The 22,742-nt window shown below is 41.2% G+C and overlaps 1 protein-coding gene across 7 annotated transcripts in view; it reads right to left on the bottom strand.

Annotated features, from left to right (window-relative positions):
- Positions 1 to 22,265, bottom strand: part of PRDM5 (PR/SET domain 5) — a 200,533-nt gene extending 178,268 nt beyond the window's left edge. For 5 of the 7 annotated variants that reach the window (XM_038564767.1, XM_038564770.1, XM_038564772.1 and 2 more), the window contains exons 1-2: positions 21,917 to 22,265; positions 735 to 818 (exon numbers count right to left, since the gene is read on the bottom strand). In XM_038564767.1, the coding sequence (XP_038420695.1) occupies positions 735 to 818; positions 21,917 to 22,009 (177 nt within the window). In that variant the 5' untranslated portion in view covers positions 22,010 to 22,265. Of the gene's footprint in view, positions 1 to 734; positions 819 to 19,716; positions 20,587 to 21,916 lie in introns of those variants that run through there. The other 2 variants (XM_038564773.1, XM_038564771.1) reach the window with 2 other exon arrangements.
- Between the last annotated feature and the right edge of the window lie 477 nt (positions 22,266 to 22,742).

Genomic DNA, 22,742 nt, shown 5'->3' with positions numbered 1-22,742 from the left:
TCCTCCTTATCTCAGCCTCATTTACACTGAGCTCAGCTCCCACTCCACTCTGGAACCTACCAAATACAATTCTTGGAACTGAGGTTTTTTTTTTCCAAGTTTTTGCTTCAATAATCTCTGTATCTTTACTTCTCTATTTCTATCCCTCAGGCCCTTCTTTTTCTAATGATTAGAAAAGACAGTAATAAATATAATTGGCCTAAACTAGGATGAAAATTCTTATACAAATGTATATTTGCATGTACAGATCCCTGCATTAGGGAAATTTCAGACTGCAAAAGACTGTTAACAGAGTCACAGTTCTTGAACTATATGTAAGGTACATTTTAAAGTGGTATTTTCATTCCAATAAAGAACACAGAACTGTTTCTTTACAATCAGAGCTGCAGTGGTGAAATAAAAGTCAAAGGGAAAGTATAATTTCCATTTACAGGAATCAAATTCTTAATCCAGTACCAGAACATGCTTCTTTAAAAATCCAAACATCCTGATGCATGAAAAACTCCTTTTTCAATGATCAACTATAAACTTCAGAGTTCTAGAATTGTCTAATAAGATATTTCAACAGTATTTTTTTAATGCTAAACTTTCAAGTTACTCAGATCCCCTAAAACTGAAACATTCCAGTGTGTAAATAGCCAACTGGAATCAATACCTATTAACTTAGCCTTGTAAATGCACTAAACAGTATAAAGAGACACATTAAATATTTAAAATAACAATGGCATCCTCACCTCCCACATCAACCTGTAATCCATATTTTCATCCAAGTCTTCTGGCATTCTCTTCTCTCCAGCAAACGGTCCAAATTTTTCACCCTGTGTAGTGATGATTACATTTAAAAGGGGTCAGTGTAATAATCAAGTTACTAAAACAAACTTATTTCTTTTCTGGAAATTTTTTTTTTCTCCAAACCTTCATGCCCAATGAGTGAGACACATTTAAAGTATTAACTAATTTACGCAACACAAAATATTTACATATTTAAAATCCAATTTAATCTGTTTTCGGTTTAAGAGCCCAAGTCCACAATACAGGAGCCAACATAAAAGGGTTAAATTGCTTAACATTCAAATTCTGACAAGGCCTCTGGCAAGTGGTCTTAATGTGACAAGCATTGAGTTTTGCCTGACTTGAGAGACAAGCCCACCAGGCAGAAAATCACCTGGTTTCCATAAAAATCATAAATTCATCCCAATTATGAACAAGAAAGAAAGTAGGCCTGCCATTCTTAGAGGAAGACTGTTCATAAATAAAGTTTAAATTCCCCTGCCAATCTTTCAAACAGCAGAGGCAGCACACTGTAAACCAGAGCCTCTCACAGTATATGCCATAGAGCCCACCTGGCATGAGAATCAACAACCACACTTGTTTCAAATTCACAATTCTGGGCTTCTTAAAATCAGAATCTCTGGGAATAGGGTGCGGGGAGCTGTGTTTTGACAAGTTCACAGGTGAGAAGCACTGGTGGCTGGCCCTCCGCAGTTGTGAGGAAGGCTCCAGGGTAAGAGACATTTGTTTTTTCAACTAAGGCAACCAGAGCAGAGATTGGACAGACAGGCAATGGAGTCAAGTTCGTCCAGCCAGACCATCGTAAAACATATGCAGAGAGGACACTGGGCCATTGATGCCTTTGTAAGAGTCCTCCAAGCCTGCCTGTGCCTAGTCTTCAGGAGACCCCTTCCCTTCCTAAGAGGAAGAAAATGCCAACTAAAATTGCCAGAGGAACTTTGATTAACATTGCTGGAGGCAAAAACAACCACCAACCAATGCCACATTTTGAGGAATATAAGTTACTTAGTGAACAGCAGAAAACCCAACTCCTGAAAAATAGTAAAATGTTAAAGCTTAAAGGGATTAGAGCTAACTAACCCAGCCCCTCATTTTACAAATAAAAAGATTCCGAAAAGCTACAAATAATGGCAGCACCCAAAAGACCTATTCTTTAATGTTAATTTAGGAACAAAAAATAGCTACAGAGATTCCTCAAATCCAGATCATAATCTGAAATAACCCAAGCACAAGCATAAGACTGCTATTTATAGTAACAGAGTTACTATGAATATGCAAGCAAATTTCAGACACTGGAAGCCAGCTTTGCCTCTTCCCTCCTTCCACGCCTCACTAGCCACTTCATGCCAAAACTAGGTTCTGAGCATCACTTCTCAGGCAGATACGACAACCCCAGAGATGGCTTTACTTTAAAAAGTAATCATTTTTCACCTCAACATGGGACCTTACCATTATTTAATGGTAGTTAAGAAAAGCTATACAAGCAATTAAAGAAGTGGGGCACCTGGAGGGGCTCAGTCCTTTAAGGGTATGACACTCCGCTTCTGCTGAGGTCAAGATCTCAGGGTCATGAGATGGAGCTCTGCTTCAGGCTAGGCACTCAGGGTGGGGACAGGTACTCAGCTTGAGATTCTTTCCCCCTTCCTCTGCCCCTATCCCCCTCTGCTCCCCGCTCTGCTCTGCCCCTCTCTGGTCCCCCCAAATAAAGTCTTTAAAAAAATGAAAGAAGAGGGGGTGGAATTAATATATATTGAACCACTATGTGCCACACTGCAAATGTTAGAATTCTCAATATGTGAGAATTTCCCCATCTAACAGCAAAAACACTGAGAATCAAACAGTTTAAGTAAGTTGCTGGATTAAAGTCAACCACCTAGGGATGCCTGGGTGGCTCAGCGGTTGAGGCATCAACCGAAGGCATCTGCCTTCGGCTCAGGGTGTGATCCCACGGTCCCAGGATCAAGTCCCATATCAGGCTCCCTGCATGGAGCCTGCTTCTCCCTCTGCCTATGTCTCTGCCTGCCTCTCTCTCTCTCTGTCTCTCATAAATAAATAAATAAAATATTTTTAAAATAATAAAAAATAAAGTCAACCACCTAGCAAAGATCACAGAAGGGCTTAGGAACCAGTGGTTTATTTTGCTCAGGCACCATCTGCTTCACCATGCCAGCACTCAAAACCCTCACAATAACCATGTGACCCAGTGCCCAGGCAGCTCACCCTCCTCTTCTCACTTTCCATTAACTACAACATTTAGTAACTCTGTTGGCCATGCCTTGCTCATAGTAGTCACTCCATATGTGGGCTGTTGAACTGCCGGAAGAAACTGATGGGCTGCTGTGAAAGCCAGTCAGGACGACAGACCAGAAAATAAGGTGTGTTTTTGGTAACAAAACTGAGGATTTGGTATTAATGCATGAAGTTCACCTTTCCACTCCACGTATCCACATATTTAGCATTTATCAACCACTGCAGAATGTAATAATCTAAGTTACACACTTTCCAATGCAACAGATCTACCCATGCCAGTCAGGTTGTCTCTGCAGTTCAAATTGGGAGGGGGGAAAGAAAGGAATCAATCAATTCAGCAGTGTTCAAAGGACTGAAGAGGAAGGATGGAGACCCAAATAAATGCATTGGAATCAGTTTAAAAGACTGCTTGGGGGACTCCTGGGTGGCGCAGCGATTGAGCATCTGCCTTTGGCTCAGGGTGTGATCCCCGAGTCCCGGGATCAAGTCCCACACTGGGCTTCCTGCATGGCGCCTGCTTCTCCCTCTGCCTGTGTCTCTGCCTCTCTCTCTGTGACTCTCGTGAATATATAAATAAAATATTTAAAAAAAAAAGACTGCTTAGTTGCATGTCTAGCAAGATTATTTAAAAGACTTGCAGCTTTGAAAATTCACAAGAATCAGGACTCTGATTTTAAAGCCTCACTGTTAATAGTGAATGAGCACTCTATCATAAACTCAAAATACCAAACTATAATAATATGGCTTTCAATTTTTTTCTCCACCCCATACTAAGAAATAAATTTTATATCTCAGCTTGGTATATTCACACGTACACATAGAAACACACACATAAAACTAAAATACAAATGTCTTTAAACAATGCTACCCTTACTCTGTACAACATGCTCCTATATTTTATACTCTATTTCACTTCACTTTTAAAAAAAAATACTAGTTCTGACCCAGTAAGTTAATTTCATAACTCATTAATGGCTTGCCATCCAGTTTGAAAAACACTGACATTAAAAACAAACATATAGGAGGCCAATTTATAAGTATGCCAGTGAGTATATTAGCATGATCTGATCAAATACACTTGAGTTTCTGTAGCTGCAAGATTATGGAAATATAAATAGCCAACTCTTAATTATCCTTAGCACTTACAGTATGAAACACTGCAGATAATTAAAATACTTTATATTTGACTATAGATGAAGATTTTGTAGTTACTGGGCCCAATCTCACTGTGAAGCTTTCCCCTGAGGATCCTAGCACCTGCTACCCCCATTTCTCTAATTCCTTGTTTGTCCTTGTTTCTACTACACAAACAGCACTTTCTTATCATTGTGATTTTACTGCATATTCTGCTTTATTCATTAGCCATTTCCCACAGGAATTCTAAACTAAGAGTAAGTCTCTTCTACCTCAATGGGCTTCAAAACTGCTTGGGTAACACACCTATGAAAGGAAGATTTGGGGTACACACCCCACATAGATGTGATGACTTTTTTAGCTGAACCATATGAAACTGCCAATATTTTTTTTTAATTTTTTTTTAACTTTTATTTATTTATGATAGGCACACAGTGAGAGAGAGAGAGAGGCAGAGACACAGGCAGAGGGAGAAGCAGGCTCCATGCACCGGGAGCCTGACGTGGGATTCGATCCCGGATATCCAGGACCGCGCCCTGGGCCAAAGGCAGGCGCCAAACCGCTGCGCCACCCAGGGATCCCGAAACTGCCAATATTTTATCATTTTCAAATATCAAATGAACATTTTTCATATGATTCATTACAATATAAATTATATATACATATACATTACCATAATCAACATAAGCTGAGGTTCACAATTAATGACAGGAAGAAAACCACTTTTTCAAACTGTCTTCTTGAAAATTTCAAAATTTTTTGGCTGACTTCTTGTCTTCATTGGTTTTACCCTCTGTGATTAAGATGCTGAAGATCTACTAGCAGCAAGAAAACTGTCAACCGTACTATTTTCTTGCTGTTCCTGTGTGCCTCCATTATTGATGTTTTCTTCATTGCAAGAATTTTCCTAGAATTCTTCCCATCAAGCTATCTAAGGGGTCACTATCTCAAATGCTTACAAGGTCAGGCAAGAAAGCAGCACAACATCTGACATCCAACAGCAAACATGTAAAGGACCTATTAGGCAGTGACTCAGAAGCTGGAAGGGCATGCCCACTTAAGCTTTTCCAGGGCAACTGAATGTTGCTATATCACAATGGAAACCTCACATTGCTAGATATCTGCAAGTGGTTTTAGAGACTCTGACAACTCAAACGAGTGTATGAAATCACTACTTTTCCATGCTGGCAATGAACTCCAAGTTTTCAAAACTCTGCAGGTCAAATAAAATGTGAGTTCAAGACAATTCAAAATGAACTGTGTAGACAGTGAACTGTTCAGGCAAACTCACCTCTCAGACTGGCCCACTGCCCAGCCTACAACGGTGCTTCTCTGCTGTTTCTAAACAGAGCAAATAATTAATCTATTCAGTTTGCCACCCACTGGACTAGATGGTAACTTTTTTTTTAAGATTTTATTTATTTATTTGAGAGAGAGAGGGGAGAGAGAGAGCACAAACAGGATAGGGAGGGGCAAAGGAAGAGGGAGCAGACTCCCCACTGAGCAGAGAGTTGGACTAGCAGTTTGATCCCAGGACCCTGGGATCATGGCTTGAGCTGAAGGCAGACCTTTACTGACTCAGCCTCTGAGGCACTGGACATTAACTTTTAATAAACAAAAAAGTATGCTTATAAACATGGGCCATTTTCTCTCATTTTGCTTAAAATTAGTAAGAAGTTGAAAGCAAGATTTACTGCAGATATCTTCCTTAGAACAGTGGAAAGAACACTAGCTGAGGCTTCACGAGACCTGGATCCTAATCCCTGCTCTGCATTGATTAGCTGGGACACATTCGGATGTCACAAACTTCTGAGCTTTAGTTTCCTCATCTATAAAACTTAGGAATTTGGAGTAGCTGATTTCTAAGATTCCTTCCAGCTCTTAAATTCTATTAGAAAGAGCTTCCAGGGGCCAAATTTAGAACAATTTGAGAATCAAAGAAAATAAAAGAGTTACTGATTGAAACACATTAGCACATAAACACATTAATTCTTAATGATTGTCCGAGAAAGAGAAAAAAATTTAAACCTCATTTGCCATCATCAGAGGGTAATAACATGTTAAAATTAGTAGAGGGAAAGGGGCACCTGGGTGGCTCAGTTGTTTATGCATCTACCTTCCGCTCAGGTCATGATCCCAGAGTCCTGGCATCAAGCCCAGCATCAAGCTCCCTGCTCAGGGAGTCTGCTTCTCCTTCTCCCTCTGCCCTTACCAACCCCCCAACCATGCGCGTGCTCTCTCTCTCAAATAAATAAATAAATAAATAAATAAATACATACATACATACATACATACATACATAAAATATTAAAAAAATAGTAGAGGGAAAGAACTAACATTTTGTCCCACCTTCTCAATACCCTAGTTCATGAAAACCAGACAACAGCAAATAGAGGGAAAACTCTTCTCTACAGAAGACTGCTAATTTGTAAATAAAGGAGCACTATTCATTTGAATGAAATCACCATTTTGAAAGCCCTAACAATGTAACTGATTCAGGCAAGGGTTATCAATGGATGCTAAAATCAGTAGATACAGGTTGATAGTGAAATATATTCATACAGTATCAGCTCACAGATTACTGGTTTAAGCACAAGGTCCCTTTAAATGGAAAAATGACATTACCCACGTGTTGGCACTACTAACAGTGGGAAAACCAGACATTATATACCCGCGACTATAATGCAATCTGAAGTAAACCATTCTAACCCTTCATTCCTCAGTGTCTGCCATAGGACCTTGAGAGGGGTGTCTGCTGAACTCTACAGGCACTTCCAGGGCGAAAGGGCAAGCGAACATGAATGGACCTCTTCCCCTTTGTCCTGTCTCTCACCCAGCACCTGGGGAGATCCATGCTACCTAGGAAGAGAGCAAATGGATAAAAGACACATGAGAGAGAGGCAAGTGTTTCCTGCGATTCCTGCTGCTAACACTGCACTATTTATTGAAATGTAAAAAGTATCCTGAGGGTAGAGAGAAATATTTAATACACAATGTCAGAGAAATTTAAAAAATTAGTAAAATAATCTATAGCTAACTTCCAGAATTGAAGAAATACAGAAGATAAACACATTAAATGAAGCCCTGGGAGAATAATCAGATAAATCCAGATTGTGAGATACTCTACAATTAGCCAGATCTCCTCAGAAAGTCACTGTTGTTAATATGGGAAACAGGAAGAGGGAGACCATTAAGAGATTTGACAGACATAACCAAATATAATAGGTGGTCACTGATTCAATCCTGGTTCAAAAAACAAGCAACTATAAAAACATTTTGGAGGCAACTGGAGCAATTTAAATATGGGCTGGAATTAGAAGATGTTAGAAAATTACTGTTATTTTTGTTGAATGTTAAAATGATATTATGGCTATTTAGAAGAACGTCCTCTTAAAGAAATATTGAGGGGAAAAATTGTCATAATGTCTGAATTTACTTTAAACTGGCTCAGTGAATTAAAAAATATATACATGTAGATAAAGTAAATTGTATGAAGTGAATCAATCTGCAGTTGCATCATTCATATGTGAATTAATGATAATTTTTCACAGAAGGAGTCTAGGGTCCCCACTTAGAACCAAATTTTTTTTCAACATTAAACAATTGTGCATGTGTTGCTCTTGCAGTACAATTAGGCCTTCAACAAAGTGTGTTTCTAAAAAGTTCAGTATGAAAAAGATCCAATCCTCTACTATGTTCAGTATGAAAAATATCCAGTCCCTACTATGATTGTGGGGGCAGAGATCAATTGCCTTGCTAGATCCATACTCCTTAGTACTGGAATGCTGACCTTATTGAGGGTAGTAATGTATGTAAGTAGAAAAACTACATTTACCAGCTTCCCACTTAAATAGGGAAGAGAGCTAACAACCTGCAGAAATCATTATACAAACCAACCACAAAGGCTCTTATAGGAGGGCTAAGTCAGCTGGCAGGTACACCCTAGGGCGTTGGTTACTTTCTTTTTCTCCCCACCTGAAGTAAAAGCATAATACCTGGAGCTACAGCAGCCATCTGGAAGCCAAGAGCATGCAAAGACTTCCACCTCAACATCTTAAGCCACCAAACTGATAGCAGCAAATACCTACATGCCAACTTCTTGTTATAGGGAGAACCTAATCCCCAAGGTTTAGATTACTGTAGTTGTCTCTAATACTTTCAGCTACCACAGCAAATGTCAAGGAAAAGAAATACACTAGTGCCCAAAATATAACAGAATCATTCTTTTCTTTTTTTTAATTTTTATTTATTTATGATAGTCACACAGAGAGAGAGAGAGAGGCAGAGACACAGGCAGAGGGAGAAGCAGGCTCCATGCACCGGGAGCCTGACGTGGGATTCGATCCTGGGTCTCCAGGATCGCGCCCTGGGCCAAAGGCAGGCGCTAAACCGCTGCGCCACCCAGGGATCCCAGAATCATTCTTTATGAAAGGAGTTCCTTATAAAACAAATATGAAATGGGAAGTGCAGGAAAATTATGAGGAAAAAGTGATTTTGGACATACAATGACCTGCATATAGCACCCTCTGTTAATTCCAACCCTAAGCTACTTGCCTCTCTTGAGCAAAACAACTGCAACTAGAGTATACGGCCAACTGGACGTAAGTGAAGCCTTAGTTTCTGGCAAAAAACTGGTGTGAAGCATTTTCTGCAGGGGAGTAAGTAATAAACTGTAAAACAGCAGAAGAGCCAGTGCTGAAGACTGGAAATGCTGAGAAAATTTTGCAAGTCAGAGATGGGGGAGAGGGCTCCAGCCTACACATTCTTTTCCATGTTTACAGTCCAGGAAAGTACAAGGAGACCAGACAGCTAAGGAACAGAGAATTGACAGCCTATCCAGTGCAGGCCCATGGCGATACAGAGTCCTTTGCCTGTAAGGAAGGACTGACACCACAGAGGGTTTTGTAATAACTGATCTTGGGCTTCGATAAAACAACCGAGGCAAACTGCCTATACAAAGGGGCCCAGCTGCCTGAGAGAGAAAGATTAGCAGAAAAATGAGAACCACTCTGTAAAACTGAACTTCTACAGGAGACAGAATGCTTTAATTCAAAGAAATACCTCAATTGCACAAGGAAATTTAAAGAAATTCAAGTAGAGTACTCAAACACATACATACACACATACTGCTAAGAGTGGGGCAAAAGAAAAAAAAAACATCATTTCCCAACTAAATATTTTTAGAGAATGAGTTGAAAGAGAAATACACTAACTTGAAAATCACTTACCCAGTCAGGAAGTCCTTTACAGTCAGGTGGAAGGAGAGCTACTCAATGATATACACAGACTCAGAGAGAATATTATCCACATGATGATGTGAAAAGGAATCACAAAAAGTCTCTAGCTAAACAAATGAACCAGAACAAAGGAAAGAGGATGGCAGAAGAAAATGAATAGCTGGCCTATAGACACACAAAATCAGTGACAATTAACAGGGTGTGTAGACTATATAGGCTAACTAACAATTCTTGAAGTATATCAGGGATATACTCTTAGAAGTTCTATTAAGTAAGACACCATTTAATCAGAACCCAAGGGTTGTTGGGGAAAGACAACAGGAAGGCAAAAGCATCCCAAAAGTTGCACAGCATGGGGTGGCAGCAGGGAGGGAAGAAGACAGTAATGGAACATCTTGTAGAAGAAACTGTGTGTTTTTGTGGGAAAAACAGTTGAGCTTGAGCTATCAGATAAAAAAAAGCATGTCCATCATATTGTGAAGGAGGGAGAGAGTAAGTAAATCACTAAAGAAAAAGAGTAGAGGGGATCCCTGGGTGACTCAGCGGTTTAGCGCCTGCCTTTGGCCCAGGGCTCAATCCTGGAGTCCTGGGATCGAGTCCCACATTGGGCTCCCGGCATGGAGCCTGCTTCTCCCTCCTCCTGTGTCTCTGCCTTTCTCTCTCTCTCTCTCTCTGTCTATCATAAATAAATAAATAAATCTTTAAAAAAAAGAAAGAAAGAAAGAAAAAGAGTAGAATTAACAAAGTAATCAGAGGGGAGAAAAGAATGAACAGTGACTTGAACAGGCAACAAAATAAGGAAAATTTCAAAATAAGTCACAACATAAAAGAAGTAATAAGCATAAAGAAAGATGACAAGAACTACATCATCTATGGGATGCCTGGGTGGCTCAGCAGTTGAGCACCTGCCTTCAGCCCAGGGTGTAATCCTGGAGTCCCAGGATCGAATCCCATATTGGGCTCCCTGCATGGAGCTTGCTTCTCTCTCTGCCTATGTCTCTGCCTCTTTCTGTCTCTCATGAATAATAAAAAATTTAAAAAAAAACTAAAAAAAAAGAACTAAATTATCTATATTGGCCATTACACTAAATATGAAGGAGATAAATTTTCTCATTAAATAAGAATTATGCATTATGAAATACAATCTAACTACATGATAAAATATAAAACAAAATGATAAAAAATGAATTTAAGTGAGTAGACACAGAGATGCAAAGAAAGGCAATAGCATCAATATCAGACAAGAATTAAATCAATTGCTGAATGTATTAAACAGAACATTATATATTAATAAAAACATATTTATGAAGAAGATATGAGTGAGAAAAGTATAAAAATACTAAAGATGCACAAACTTTCAGTTATAAAAAAAGTCACATAGATAAAAAGTACAGCATGGGAATACAGTCAATAATACTGTAATAATGCCATATGGTGACTGACAGTGACTACACGCATTGTGATGAACACTGAGTAATGTACAGAATTGTTGAATCAATATGCTGTACACCTAAAACTAACATTGTATGTTAATTATATTTCAATAAAAAATGGTTAAAATGGCCAGTTTTAGGCTATGTATATTTTATCAAAATAATTTAAAAATCAATCAACTTTTCACCAAAAAATATATATACATGAAGAACTAAAGTGGGAGATTTTAAAGCCCCTCTTTCGAAACTGGACAGATTTATTAAGTAATAAAAATAATAATAAGTGGAGTCTTTCGGTGGCACTAAAAAAGGCACTAGAATTTAAATGAAAACTTGAAAAACAAAATAAAAATAAAAGTAAGAATTTTTTTAAATGCCATTAATTTTAGGGGCACCCAGGTGGCCCAGTTGGTTAAGAGTGTTCAACTCTTGGTTCCGCTCGGGTCATGATCCCAGGGTCGTGAGATCAAGCCCGGTATCAGCCTCTATCCTCAGTGCAGAATCTGTCTGAGATTCTCTCTCCCTCTCCCTCTGCCCCTCCAGCTCATGCAGTCTTTAGCAAATAAATAAATCTTTTTTTTAAGGCAATTAATTTTAAAACTTTTAAGTTAAATATCCACCAAGAATTTAAAAAGAGTATCACTCCTATCCTAATAATACAAAAGGCCAATAAACTACAAAATCATAACTCTTCTTGAGGAGAGCACTGGCTTACCCATGACAGAACATGGAAGGAACCACTGCCAGCCAACACACAAGCAGATAAGAAATCAACTAACATTTTAATGGTTTGCCAAAGGATGCATTTGAGAGAGCCTGACCATATAGAACTAGCGAAGCCCCAGACCTAAGAGGAGTTCACACACATTTGCAGGCTCTTCTCCAAAGAACCTCCCATACAAGAAAGACTGGGGGACAGACAGGAGACAGAGAGACTCCTCAGTACTGCAGGCATGCAAGAGGAGAATAGCAGCTCCTTCAAGAATGGTACAACACCTCACACCTCCTGCCCCGCCCTTTCTCCCATATGAGAAGAAGCCGTTAGCCACTTCAAGAAAAGCAGCACACTATCACCTCAAGGACCAAAGACACAAAGATCCACTGCCTCTAGAAGGGCAGGAAGTAATACAGACTCAGGAACTTATACCATAACCATTAGAGGATTTCTACCTTGGGGTAGGGGACAGGAAACCCTCTCCTGGCAAAACACCAACCTAATACAAGGCAAAAATTTGGCTCCTATGGAGAATACACTGAGAAATGTTAAGAAAGCCCAACTTCTACAGATGAAGCTGGTAACTCCTAGATAAGAATGAAGCTGACAGAGATCTCAAGAAAAAGAATCTATAAAAAAAAAAAAAAAAAAAAAACACAGCAGTCTACTACCATGGGAAGGGCAAGAACAATGCAGCATGGTGAAGGAACGCCTCTATGATGATGTATTCAGGGACAGAAGAGTTGAATGTAGAACGTAAACATTGAGAAAATCCTTGAACACCCGAGCCATGCCCAATACAAGGGGATTCTAGAAGAATCTGAAGCCTGTGGTGCACTGCAGGTAACAATAGCAAGCAAACCCATCTTAGCTCTATTTTTTTTCCATCTTAGCTCCTAACTAGATTGAGCCAAATTCCCAGCCAACAAAAAATTAAAAAATAAATTAAAAGTGTGCATATTGTGTGCATATTTCCAGGCATAAATGCTATTTACAGTACTCTTGATTATTTCACAATGATGTTGACATTCTATCAAAACTATAGGGGATCCCTGGGTGGCGCAGCGGTTTGGCGTCTGCCTTTGGCCCAGGGCGCGATCCTGGAGACCTGGGATGGAATCCCACGTCGGGCTCCCGGTGCGTGGAGCCTGCTTCTCCCTATGCCTGTGTCTCTGCCCCTCTCTCTCTCTCTCTCTCTCTGTGTGTGTGTGTGACTATCATAAATAAATACAAATTAAAAAAAAACAAAAAACTATAAGACAGGAACACTTGGGTGGCTCAGTGGTTGAGCCTCTGCCTTTGGCTCAGAGTGTGATCCCGGGATCCCCAGATCAAGTTTCACATTGGGCTCGCTGGAGGGAGCCTGCTTCTGCTTCTGCCTATGTCTCTGCCTCTCTCTCTCTCTCTCTGTGTCTCTCATGAATAAATAAATAAAATCTTTTTAAAAAAAACAACTATAAGACATACAAAAAAGCAAGGAGAAAATAGCCAATTGTGAAGAAACAAAGCAATCAATGGAACCAGATTCAGAGATGACACAGATGTTGGAACTATCAGATAAGGACTTCAACAATAACTATGTCTAATTTGTCAAAGAATCTACTAGAACAGACAGTTAACCATGCATTAATACAGAGAAGATTTCAGCTGAGACATGTACACTATAAGATGGAGAGTCTAGTGGAAATATTAGAAATAAATAGGGTATCAAAGATGAATTCCTTTGACAGACTCACCAGGAAACTTGGCACAACTGAGAAAAGAGTCAATAAACTTGATAAGGCAATAAAAATTACCTAAACTAAAACACAAAGTAAAAAATAATAGAAAAAGCAGAACCAAGCATATAAAGGCTGTGAGACAGTACATATCAAATGGTCTGACACACATGTAATCGGAGTCTCAGAAGAAAGATTACATTAGAATATTTAAATAGACAATGCCTGAGAATTTTCCAAAAATGATAAAAGACATCAAACCACATATTAAAGAAGCAAGTTTTTTTAATCATAGACACATCACATTTAAACTTTTAAAACTCAAGCTAGAAAAATCTTGAAAGTAGAGGGGTAAAAGATATTTTGTACAGAAAGGCTTTGAGCAAACTTCTTGTCAGAAACTATGTAAGTCAAAAAGCAAAAACAAATAAGCAACATCTATAATGTAATGTGAAAAAATAAACTGTCAACCTCGAGAACATAGCAAAATACTTTTTCAGACAAACGAAAACTTAGAAAATTCATTGCTAGCAACCTGTAATATTAGAAATGTTCAAAAAATATGGTTCAAGCATATGGAATATGAAACCAGACAGAAATTTAGTTCAAAACAAAGAAATTAAGAGTTCCAGAAATGTTAAAATATATATAGATACATAATGAAGACCATTTGTCTTATTTTTAATTGCTCTAAAAGTCAACTGATGATCTAAAGGGAACACAGTAAAAACGTAAGGTTTATAACATAAAATAGATGAATATAATAGCGTAAAGGATGGGATGGAGGATTTGCAAGTTTAACAACTGTATCTCACATCGTCTTTGGCATCTCTCCCTGTCTAACAGAGAGAGAAGTGTCTAACAGACACTTCAAAATCAACTTGCTTTCCCCTCAGTTCCTGATCCTCCTCCTTCAAGCCTGCTCCACTTACAATCTATCCCAATCTCAGTTGTTGATTATCAGTCAACCCTTCCAACTCCTCAGGCTAAAATCCTTGAAACCATCTTTGATCCTTCCCCTTCTTACCGCCTTAACTCATCAACATACTCCCTTACTGCTATCTTCAAACTACACACTCAGCACTGCAACCATCTTGGTCTAAGCCACCATCATCTCTCACCCAGATCACTGCAACAAAATCCTAGTAAGTCTTCCAGGTTACACATTTGTCCTGTGGCTGACTATTCTCAACACAGCAGTTAGAGGGGACCCTTGAAAAAACTCAAGTGAGATCATGTCATTCCTCTGCTCAATACACTGCAGTCATTCCCTGTTCCATTCAAAGGAAAATGGCATCTTTACAATGGCCTGAAAGAAATATGGCTCTTAGCACATTTCCTTTCACTAGCTCTCTGACCTCCTCCTCTAATAGTCTGCTCCTGCTCATTCTCATCTAACTGCACTGGCCTCCTTGTCCTGGGACACAACAAACTCCGATCTTAGCCTTCATTCTAGCTGCTGCCTAGGATGCTTTTCCCCTAGAAGTCAACTTTCCTCCCATCCTGTAAGTCACTGTCCAAACCTCCCTTGCTTAGTGAGGACTAACTAGACCACCTATTTACAGTAACTTCCCCACACTCAAATACACACACTCTGCCAAGTCATCGGTGAGATGGATATATGGAATGATCTGAGTTCAAATTCTGACAAATCCATTTATTATTGATATAACGTTCCTCAAAATCAGTTCCCTCACCTATAAAACAAGGATCATAATGGCTACCTTACAGACTTGCTGTAGGACTTGCATATGAACTGTGTGACACATTCAGAGACTACAGCCTCGTTCATTCTACTACTAGCAACTAGCGCAGTGCGTAGCAACTTCAGTTGCTCAATAAATATTTGTTGAAAAAATTGTCGCTTTTATCATCAAACACAAAAAAACAAACCATGAAGTTTCTGAGAAAACCTCAGTTTAAGTGGGTTATACAACTTAACATCTAGAATAACACCAGGAAATACAGAGCTGCATTGAGTCACTATCCTAGAGTGTAAATGTGTAAACATAAAAAAGAGATAGCACATATGGCAGGCATCAGTGGTGATGATTTTCCCTCTGATTATGTTTCCAGATTAGTTATCATCAGCCAGCAGGAAATATAAGCAAACATTCGCTGGCAGAATTTTAGCCCTAGCATAAAGATCCATTGTCTCTTCATTAGATTCACCTTCCAAGCTGATTAACAAAACACTTTACTCCACAAAATCCAGTCTCCTTATACTAACATTTATGCATGGTGATTTTTTCCTCTATGTTTTTACTTACTTTTCTTTTCAGGGAACTTCTTTCCTATACAATTTGCTTTCTCTCTCTCTCTTTCTCTCTCTCTCTCTCTCTCTCTCGCTTATTTTCCTTTCTTAAACTCAGATTTGAACCTTTATTTCAGGTATTTTTCACTTGGGATTTGACCTTGCTAAATGTCTTTATTGCAAATCCCTCAAAGACAATCAAGGTATTTGCCTTGATTTGAAAAAGAGGGAGTTGATATTATGAAAGGAGCTTGAGAGGCAGCTGTTAGCTGCAAAAAAACTCTGTGCAAAGCTACTCCCGACTTCAGTGTCATCATTTGTAAAATAAGAATGGGCAAATGAGATTACTTCTCAAGTTCTTTTTCTACTTCTATGAATATACTTTTTCCTCCTCATTAGAAGGGAACCACTCATCCATCATAGATTTGCCATGGGTACATTTTATCAGGACCAGTAGGTAGGGAAGGACTCACTAGTTAGTCATCGTAAAATGGTCCACGTCATCTAGGCAAAGAAGAATTATACTTTGGAGCTCACTACAGCTACAGTATAGATAGGCCCCTGCAATCCTTTTTACTGCTTCTGCTGGAACTGGGGGACTAGAAATCTGGGAGAGACATAATTTCATTTCACTGATATTTAGTCATTTCCTTTTCGGCTTTTCTTCAGCTTTCCTGTTAGTCTTTGGTTCTTTTTAAAAATACAAACCCAGCTCAGCTTACGCAAGTTAAATCGATTCTAGATATAAAGGAAAGTAACTACATATCCAATCAGGTACAGCTTTACCCTGCTAGTGAAGAATGAACTGGAAAGTAAAAACAAACAAAAAAAAAAAATACTTTTAAAGGTCAGCATAGGACAACTGCAAAAATTTTGACAAAAAATAATGATGATCCAGCAAGTATACAGTCTACAAAATGAGGATAATAAATCTTCAAAGACCGATATACAATAAAATGAGATAATGCACACAAGTACACAGTAAACAGAAAACCCAGACTTCATGTGTGATTGTGTGTGACACTTCCAGGCTGCCACAGTGTCCAAGGTGGTGCTTCCGCAGAGATGCTTAAACAACTTCCTTTGTCTATAATATGGTCTGCCACAAGGGCTAGCCTGGAAAGGACTGCCTCAGAGTTTTTTTTTTTTTGTTTGTTTGTTTTTTTTTAATTCTACGTACAAGCTGTTCAACTCCATACAAACAGGTTAAGAGCACAAAATTTGGTCAGATGCACAGAGATCGGTATCACGGGACCACCACCTAGCCTGTCACCCAAGCAATACTTGAGGTGTCACACCAATATATGTGAAGTTAAAATGATCAATAATAAAGACAATTTTCACAATAATAATCTGACCCCAAGAAATTCAACTCCTCCATAAAGCACTCTTTGATTCCCCCCAAATTTTCTGCTCACTTACTGAAATGACAGTAGGTGGTCTTTCCTTCTTCTGCACTCTTAGAGCAACTCTTATCTCACACAGTTTCACCACCTCATTTGGTTGTCTACCTCATTTGGTGTCTATAGCACTTCTCAGATCGGATGGAAACTATTTCCTTTGCTGACCAACCAGACTAAAAACTACTCTAATTCAGCAATTCCATCCACCTAATCTAGTGCCTAGCAAATCAATCCATATAAACAGGCTGAAATTAACACAATAATCTTCATGATAAGTTTTACTTTTTTACTTGTTTACTGCCTATCTCCCTGCACATGAAAACAAGCTCCTTGTGGACTAAGACCCAGTCTGTCTTGCCCACCTGTGTACCCCGAGAGCCTAGCACAGCGCCTGCCACATATGGATAAAGGGCTGAAAGTCAGAGGGGAAGAAAAACCAACTTCCTACAACAGAGCTGAAGGGAAATAAAACTACAGTACTGTATTTCCTGCATTAACCTTTTCCATAAAATCACAAAATCCGAGAGCCTGGAGGAACCCTGCAGTTCATCTTTCGACATTTTGGGTTCCAAGCATAATGTCAACCACCAACATCCACTGATTAATCTCATTAGCCATCAAGGGGGAAAAGGGTCACAATATAAAAAATGTAATGTAGTGAGGTATGTGTTTGCTTAACTTTTTTTTGTATGTACGTTTAATGTACTACCTTTGGGTAATAATTTTAATCTGCATAGTACTTTACAATATAAAATTCCACATCTCTATTGAAGCATTAAAACTGTGCTCACAGGAGGTAACACATGGGAGACATTTAGAACAGGGTCTGGCACATGGCATGCAAAAGCGTCCACCTTATTCTCATCATTAGCCAATCGCAATGTGTATAACCATGAAGGAAGGCAGGCCTCCCTTTTCTACTCAAAGGCTTTCCAACAGTCTCATCCATTCTTTCTCTAAGAACAATTCATGGCTTACAAAGAAATAGCTACTACCAAAGGACCTTCTCCTCATCTAACCCCTAATTTCCATTACAGTAAGAAAAGGAAGGGAGGTCCTTTCCTTTTCACCTCATTGTCACTATGCAAACTTTCTTCCAAAGAGAGAAAGAAAGACAGAGGCAGCAGGCAGGCCTGCAAAAAAAGATCATTGCCACAGAAAAACCTAGTAGGTCTAAGTGTGAAGCCAGAGCATTGGGTGATTTTGCTGCAGGAACCCCATTTTACAAATCACTGCAAAACAGAGGGGGTAGGCCTAAACAAGGATTAAGGGGTTTCATTGTTAAGGAAATCTCAAATCAACCAGATAGTGGGAGTAGAGCATCTAGAAAGATCTGCCAACTTCAATACCAGTCTGGATTAGATTCTCTGAATTTGAAATTAATAGATAGCTTGAACTACAAGTTTGTTTATTTTTTTTTAACAGAACTGTTGGGATCCCTGGGTGGCGCAGCGTCTTAGCGCCTGCCTTTGGCCCAGGGGGCGATCCTGGAGACCCGGGATCGAATCCCACGTCGGGCTCCCGGTGCATGGAGCCTGCTTCTCCCTCTGCCTATGTCTCTGCCTCTCTCTCTCTCTCTGTGTGACTATCATAAATAAATAGATAAATTAAAAAAAAAAAACAGAATTGTTAAATGAGCGTTATGTTATAAAAGTGTGACAAAAATTTATAATTCCCAACATACATATATAAGGTGATAAATTCCAAATTTTATTTAGAATAAAGAACATGAAAAATTTAAAGTAAGGTCTTTAACTGCTGAAATACTGTCTTCTCAGGTCCCTTGATCCTTGATTTATGGCTAACAGGCCTATTAAAGGTAACCTGGAAAGTATTTAAGAATCAAGAAACTATGTCCAAACAGGTATGAAATGCATGGACATTCAGCTTCAGCCTCAACACTCAGCTAAAATCAGCTTCATCTTGGTCCTCAGCCTTTGAAGGCAAAGGAGCCGAAGTCTAATTCAGGGCCATTTCTGGCATCAGTGTCCCCATCCATGATCAATAACTGAGTATCTTGTGATCCTAACTAAATTACGTCACTAATAGTATGTCATTTGAATGCAGTGCAAACATCTGCAGATTCACCTAAAATATAGATAAGCATTCTAGATGTGATGTGGGTAAAAATCTCTATGTTTTACATGTTGACATTTTAAGAGCCAGGGAAAGGTAAGTGACAATTCACTACTGCAATAATAAAATAGAAGAATATGGGCAGCCCAGGTGGCTCAGAGGTTTAGTGCTGCCTTCAGCCACAAGCCTGATCCTGGAAACCCGGGATCAAGTCCCACGTCGGGCTCCCTACATGGAGACTGCTTCTCCCTCTGCCTGTGTCTCTGCCTCTCTCTCTGTCTCTCATGAATAAATAAAATTTTAAAAAATCTTTAAAAAAAATATGATATATGAGGATTTGGGAAGCTGTTCATTCTATATCCAAAAATAATAATAAAAAAAAACTTCCAAGTAACCAAGTACATGGAAAAATAAGTTGGAATTTATAAAAGTATCAAAAGAAAGTACATTGGCCAGCTGTTTCAAAAACCTAAATAATAAGACCAAAACCAGGGATTATGTGATAATTCTCATATTTGTATAACTTTTTAATATATATCTATGAATAACAATAAAAATAAGAACTATGTTTCATTTTTAAGTAATTACACTTAGGCCTGAGACTTTCAAGAAAAATCCATTTGGGTATTTTCATATCCTGTGAGGAAAGAGTAAAAGCAGAATTTCAACTTCTGCTTTGAAAGAATGTTGACTTTGACATTTACCTATTTGGCAAAAGCATCTATTCGGTTCATCTCGAATTCAGACCAAGCGTTTCCTCCTGGTTTTCACCTCTGCACATTCTTCCCAACTCGCATTTGAAAAACTAAATATGGGGTTTGCTTCTTCCAGTCTAAGCCTAAGAGATACTTATAGGTCATGTTGTCAAGGAAGCCCCTGAAGCACTGGTCCACCTTTCTTTACCTGCTCTTCAGGTGAGGGGGTGGAGGGAGATTTACATCCAGATGAAAGGCATCCTGGTGTCTCTGGGTGCATTCTGTGAATCTTTCCGAAACAAGCCTGCTCTTGCCCAAACCTGCATTTCTCAAAATATTTGTTACAGGGAGGGGTGGGGATACCTGGCAGGGATAGAGCTGAAAAGAACAGGAGCTTGGGAGCCCAGAAGCCATGGATTTGAAGCCTAACTCACTGACTCAGCAGGAAATTTAACCCTGCAGACCTTCTGTTTTTTTCATCTCTCACATGAGGATTACCGTTCTCCAGGGAGTTGTGCTGGTGACGTGACTAACGTGGGTAAAATTCCAAGTTCTGGCCTTAGCCCAAAGTATCTACTCAATAAACAGCAGCTCTGACCCTGAGTGTTTAACCACTTCCTTCATGGTTCCAGATTTTACAGATCCTGTGAAAGGGCTGTAACAGAGGTCTCTCATCAGCTCCAAGGTCTGGAACTTCCAGTCATCCCTCCTCCTAGGCCTTTGCTTTCAACATCCAACATCTCCAGGCCATCCTGTACATACAGCGCAACGTGCCTGCCCGGCTCATCCGCCTCCACATTTCTGGAAGGGACGTGGATCTAGTCAGAGAAAATCCTAAGGCAGAGAAAATCAAAATCAAAGATCCCAAGCTGGGCAGCCTGGGTGGCTCAGCGGTTTAGCACCGCCTTCAGCCCAGGGCCTGATCCTGGAGACCCAGGACACTGGGCTCCCTGCATGGGGCCTGCTTGTGTCTCTGCTGTGTCTCTGCCTCTCTCTCTCTCCCATAAGTAAGTAAGTAAATAAATAAATAAATATCTTAAAAAAAAAAAGATCCTAAGTTTATCTAGGTGGCACCACCCAAGAGCCACAGAACACGTGAGGCTCCCTACATGGAGCCTGCTTCTCCCTCTGCCTCTCTTTCTCTCATAGATAATAAATAAATAAATAAATAAATAAATAAATAAATAAATAAATAAATAAATAAAATTAAAATCCTAAAAATAAGGATTTTTTTAAGCTGCCTTAAGCTGGGCAGCCCGGTGGCTCAGCGGTCTAGTGCTGCCTTCAGTCCAGGGCCTGATGGAGACCCAGGGCGTTGGGCTCCCTGCATGGGGCCTGCTTGTGTCTCTGCTGTGTCTCGGCCTCTCTCTCTCTCATAAGTAAGTAAGTAAATAAATAAATAAATAAAAATCTTTAAAAAAAAAAAAAAAAGATCCTAAACTCATCTAGGTGGCACCGCCCAGGAGCCACAGAAAACGGACCGAGTCCCACGGCGTTCTCCCTGCATGGAGCCTGCTTTTCCCTCTGCCTGTGTTTCTGTCTCTCTCTCTTAATTAATTAATTAATTAATTAATTAATTAATTAATTAAGATCGTAAAAATAAAAAAGATCCTAAGCTGGGCAGCCCGGGTGGCTCAGCGGTTTAGCACCACCTTCGGCCCAGGGCGTGATCCTGGAGTCCCGGGATCGAGTCCCACGTCGGGCTCCCTGCACGGAGCCTGCTTCGGTCTCTGCTGTGTCTCTGCCTCTCTCTCTCTCACCTAAGTAAGTAAGTAAATAAATAAATAATCTTAAAGAAAAAGACCCTAAGCTTCTGTAGGTGGCACCGCCCAGGAGCCACGGAACGCTGGAGGGAGGGCAAGAGCCTAGGCCGGTGTGGGGCCGCGCTGCGGACGCAGGGAGCGCAGCGCGAGGCGCCCCGGGCCGCGGCTCCTCCTGCTAAGGGAAGACGCGAGGGGCCGGGAGGCGGCGGGGCTGCGTGCGCGCCGCGGGGACACCCGCCCACGCGCGGCTCCGCCAACGCGCCGCCGCCGCTCCCTCCCTGAAGCGAGGAAGAGGGCGGCAGCGTCCGGGCTCACTTCCTGCGGGCGTGAGGAGAGGCGTCCCGCCGCCGCGCGCGCCCCGCCGGCACCGACGTGGCGCAGCCGCTCGGGAGGCCGCCCCGCCGGCCGGGGCCTTCCTTCCCGCGGGGCGGCCGCCGGTCACCCACCTTTCTGACTCTGCGGGCCGTGTAGAGCCCCATGCCGTCCTGGACGCGGGAGGACTTCAGGGAGAACCTGTCCGGCACGTACATGCCCAGCATTCTCGCCGCCGCCGCCGCCCCGCCCCGCTCAGCACCAGCGCTCGGCGCCCGGGAGGCGACACATCGACATTTGGGGGTGCTGGGGTGGAGGGGAGAGGCCGGCGGGAAGGAGGAAATGGAGGTGGCCTCCCAGAATCCCCACCTCCCCGCCGATTCCAGGATCCCCCGCGGCTCGGCCCCTCCTCGTCCCGGGTCTGGCTCAGCCCGGAGCGGCCGCGGCCGCCGCTGCCATTGCTGCCGCGGGGGCGCGGGGGGCGCGGGCCGGGGCGCCGCGGCCTGGGCGACGCCGCGCGCTGATTGGCCCGACGCTGGCGGCCGGGACCCGCGCCGGGAGCGGTGCCGGGAGCGCGGCGGAGCTCGGGGCCGCCAACCCCGGAGCGGCCCCGGCTGCTCCCCCGGCCCGGCTCCGCAGAGCTGGGGGTGCTGCCGGGCGGGGAGTCCTGCCCTTCGGAGGTGCAAAACGAAACGGGCCTTGCGGGGGGCGTCCTCCGAAGGCAAAGCGTGCTCACTGCCCGGCGACTGCAAACCAACCCTGAGGACTAGGAACTTTGGGGCCTTCTCACATCTCAGTTAGGCACCTCTTTTTTTTTTTTTTAATTATTGTTTCAGAGATTTGAATTCATAGGGAATCGGTGAGTATGGGGATTAACGTCCAGAGAAAGGGGGTGTACACAGTCTGCAACTAATAATCCATATTTCAAGTTAATTCAAAATTTAAATTTCAGGGCAGCCC

The sequence above is a fragment of the Canis lupus genome, chromosome 19 (genome assembly GCF_011100685.1).
Source record: "Canis lupus familiaris isolate Mischka breed German Shepherd chromosome 19, alternate assembly UU_Cfam_GSD_1.0, whole genome shotgun sequence".
Lineage (NCBI taxonomy): Eukaryota > Metazoa > Chordata > Mammalia > Carnivora > Canidae > Canis > Canis lupus.
This window is presented reverse-complemented; position numbering and strand designations above follow the sequence as displayed.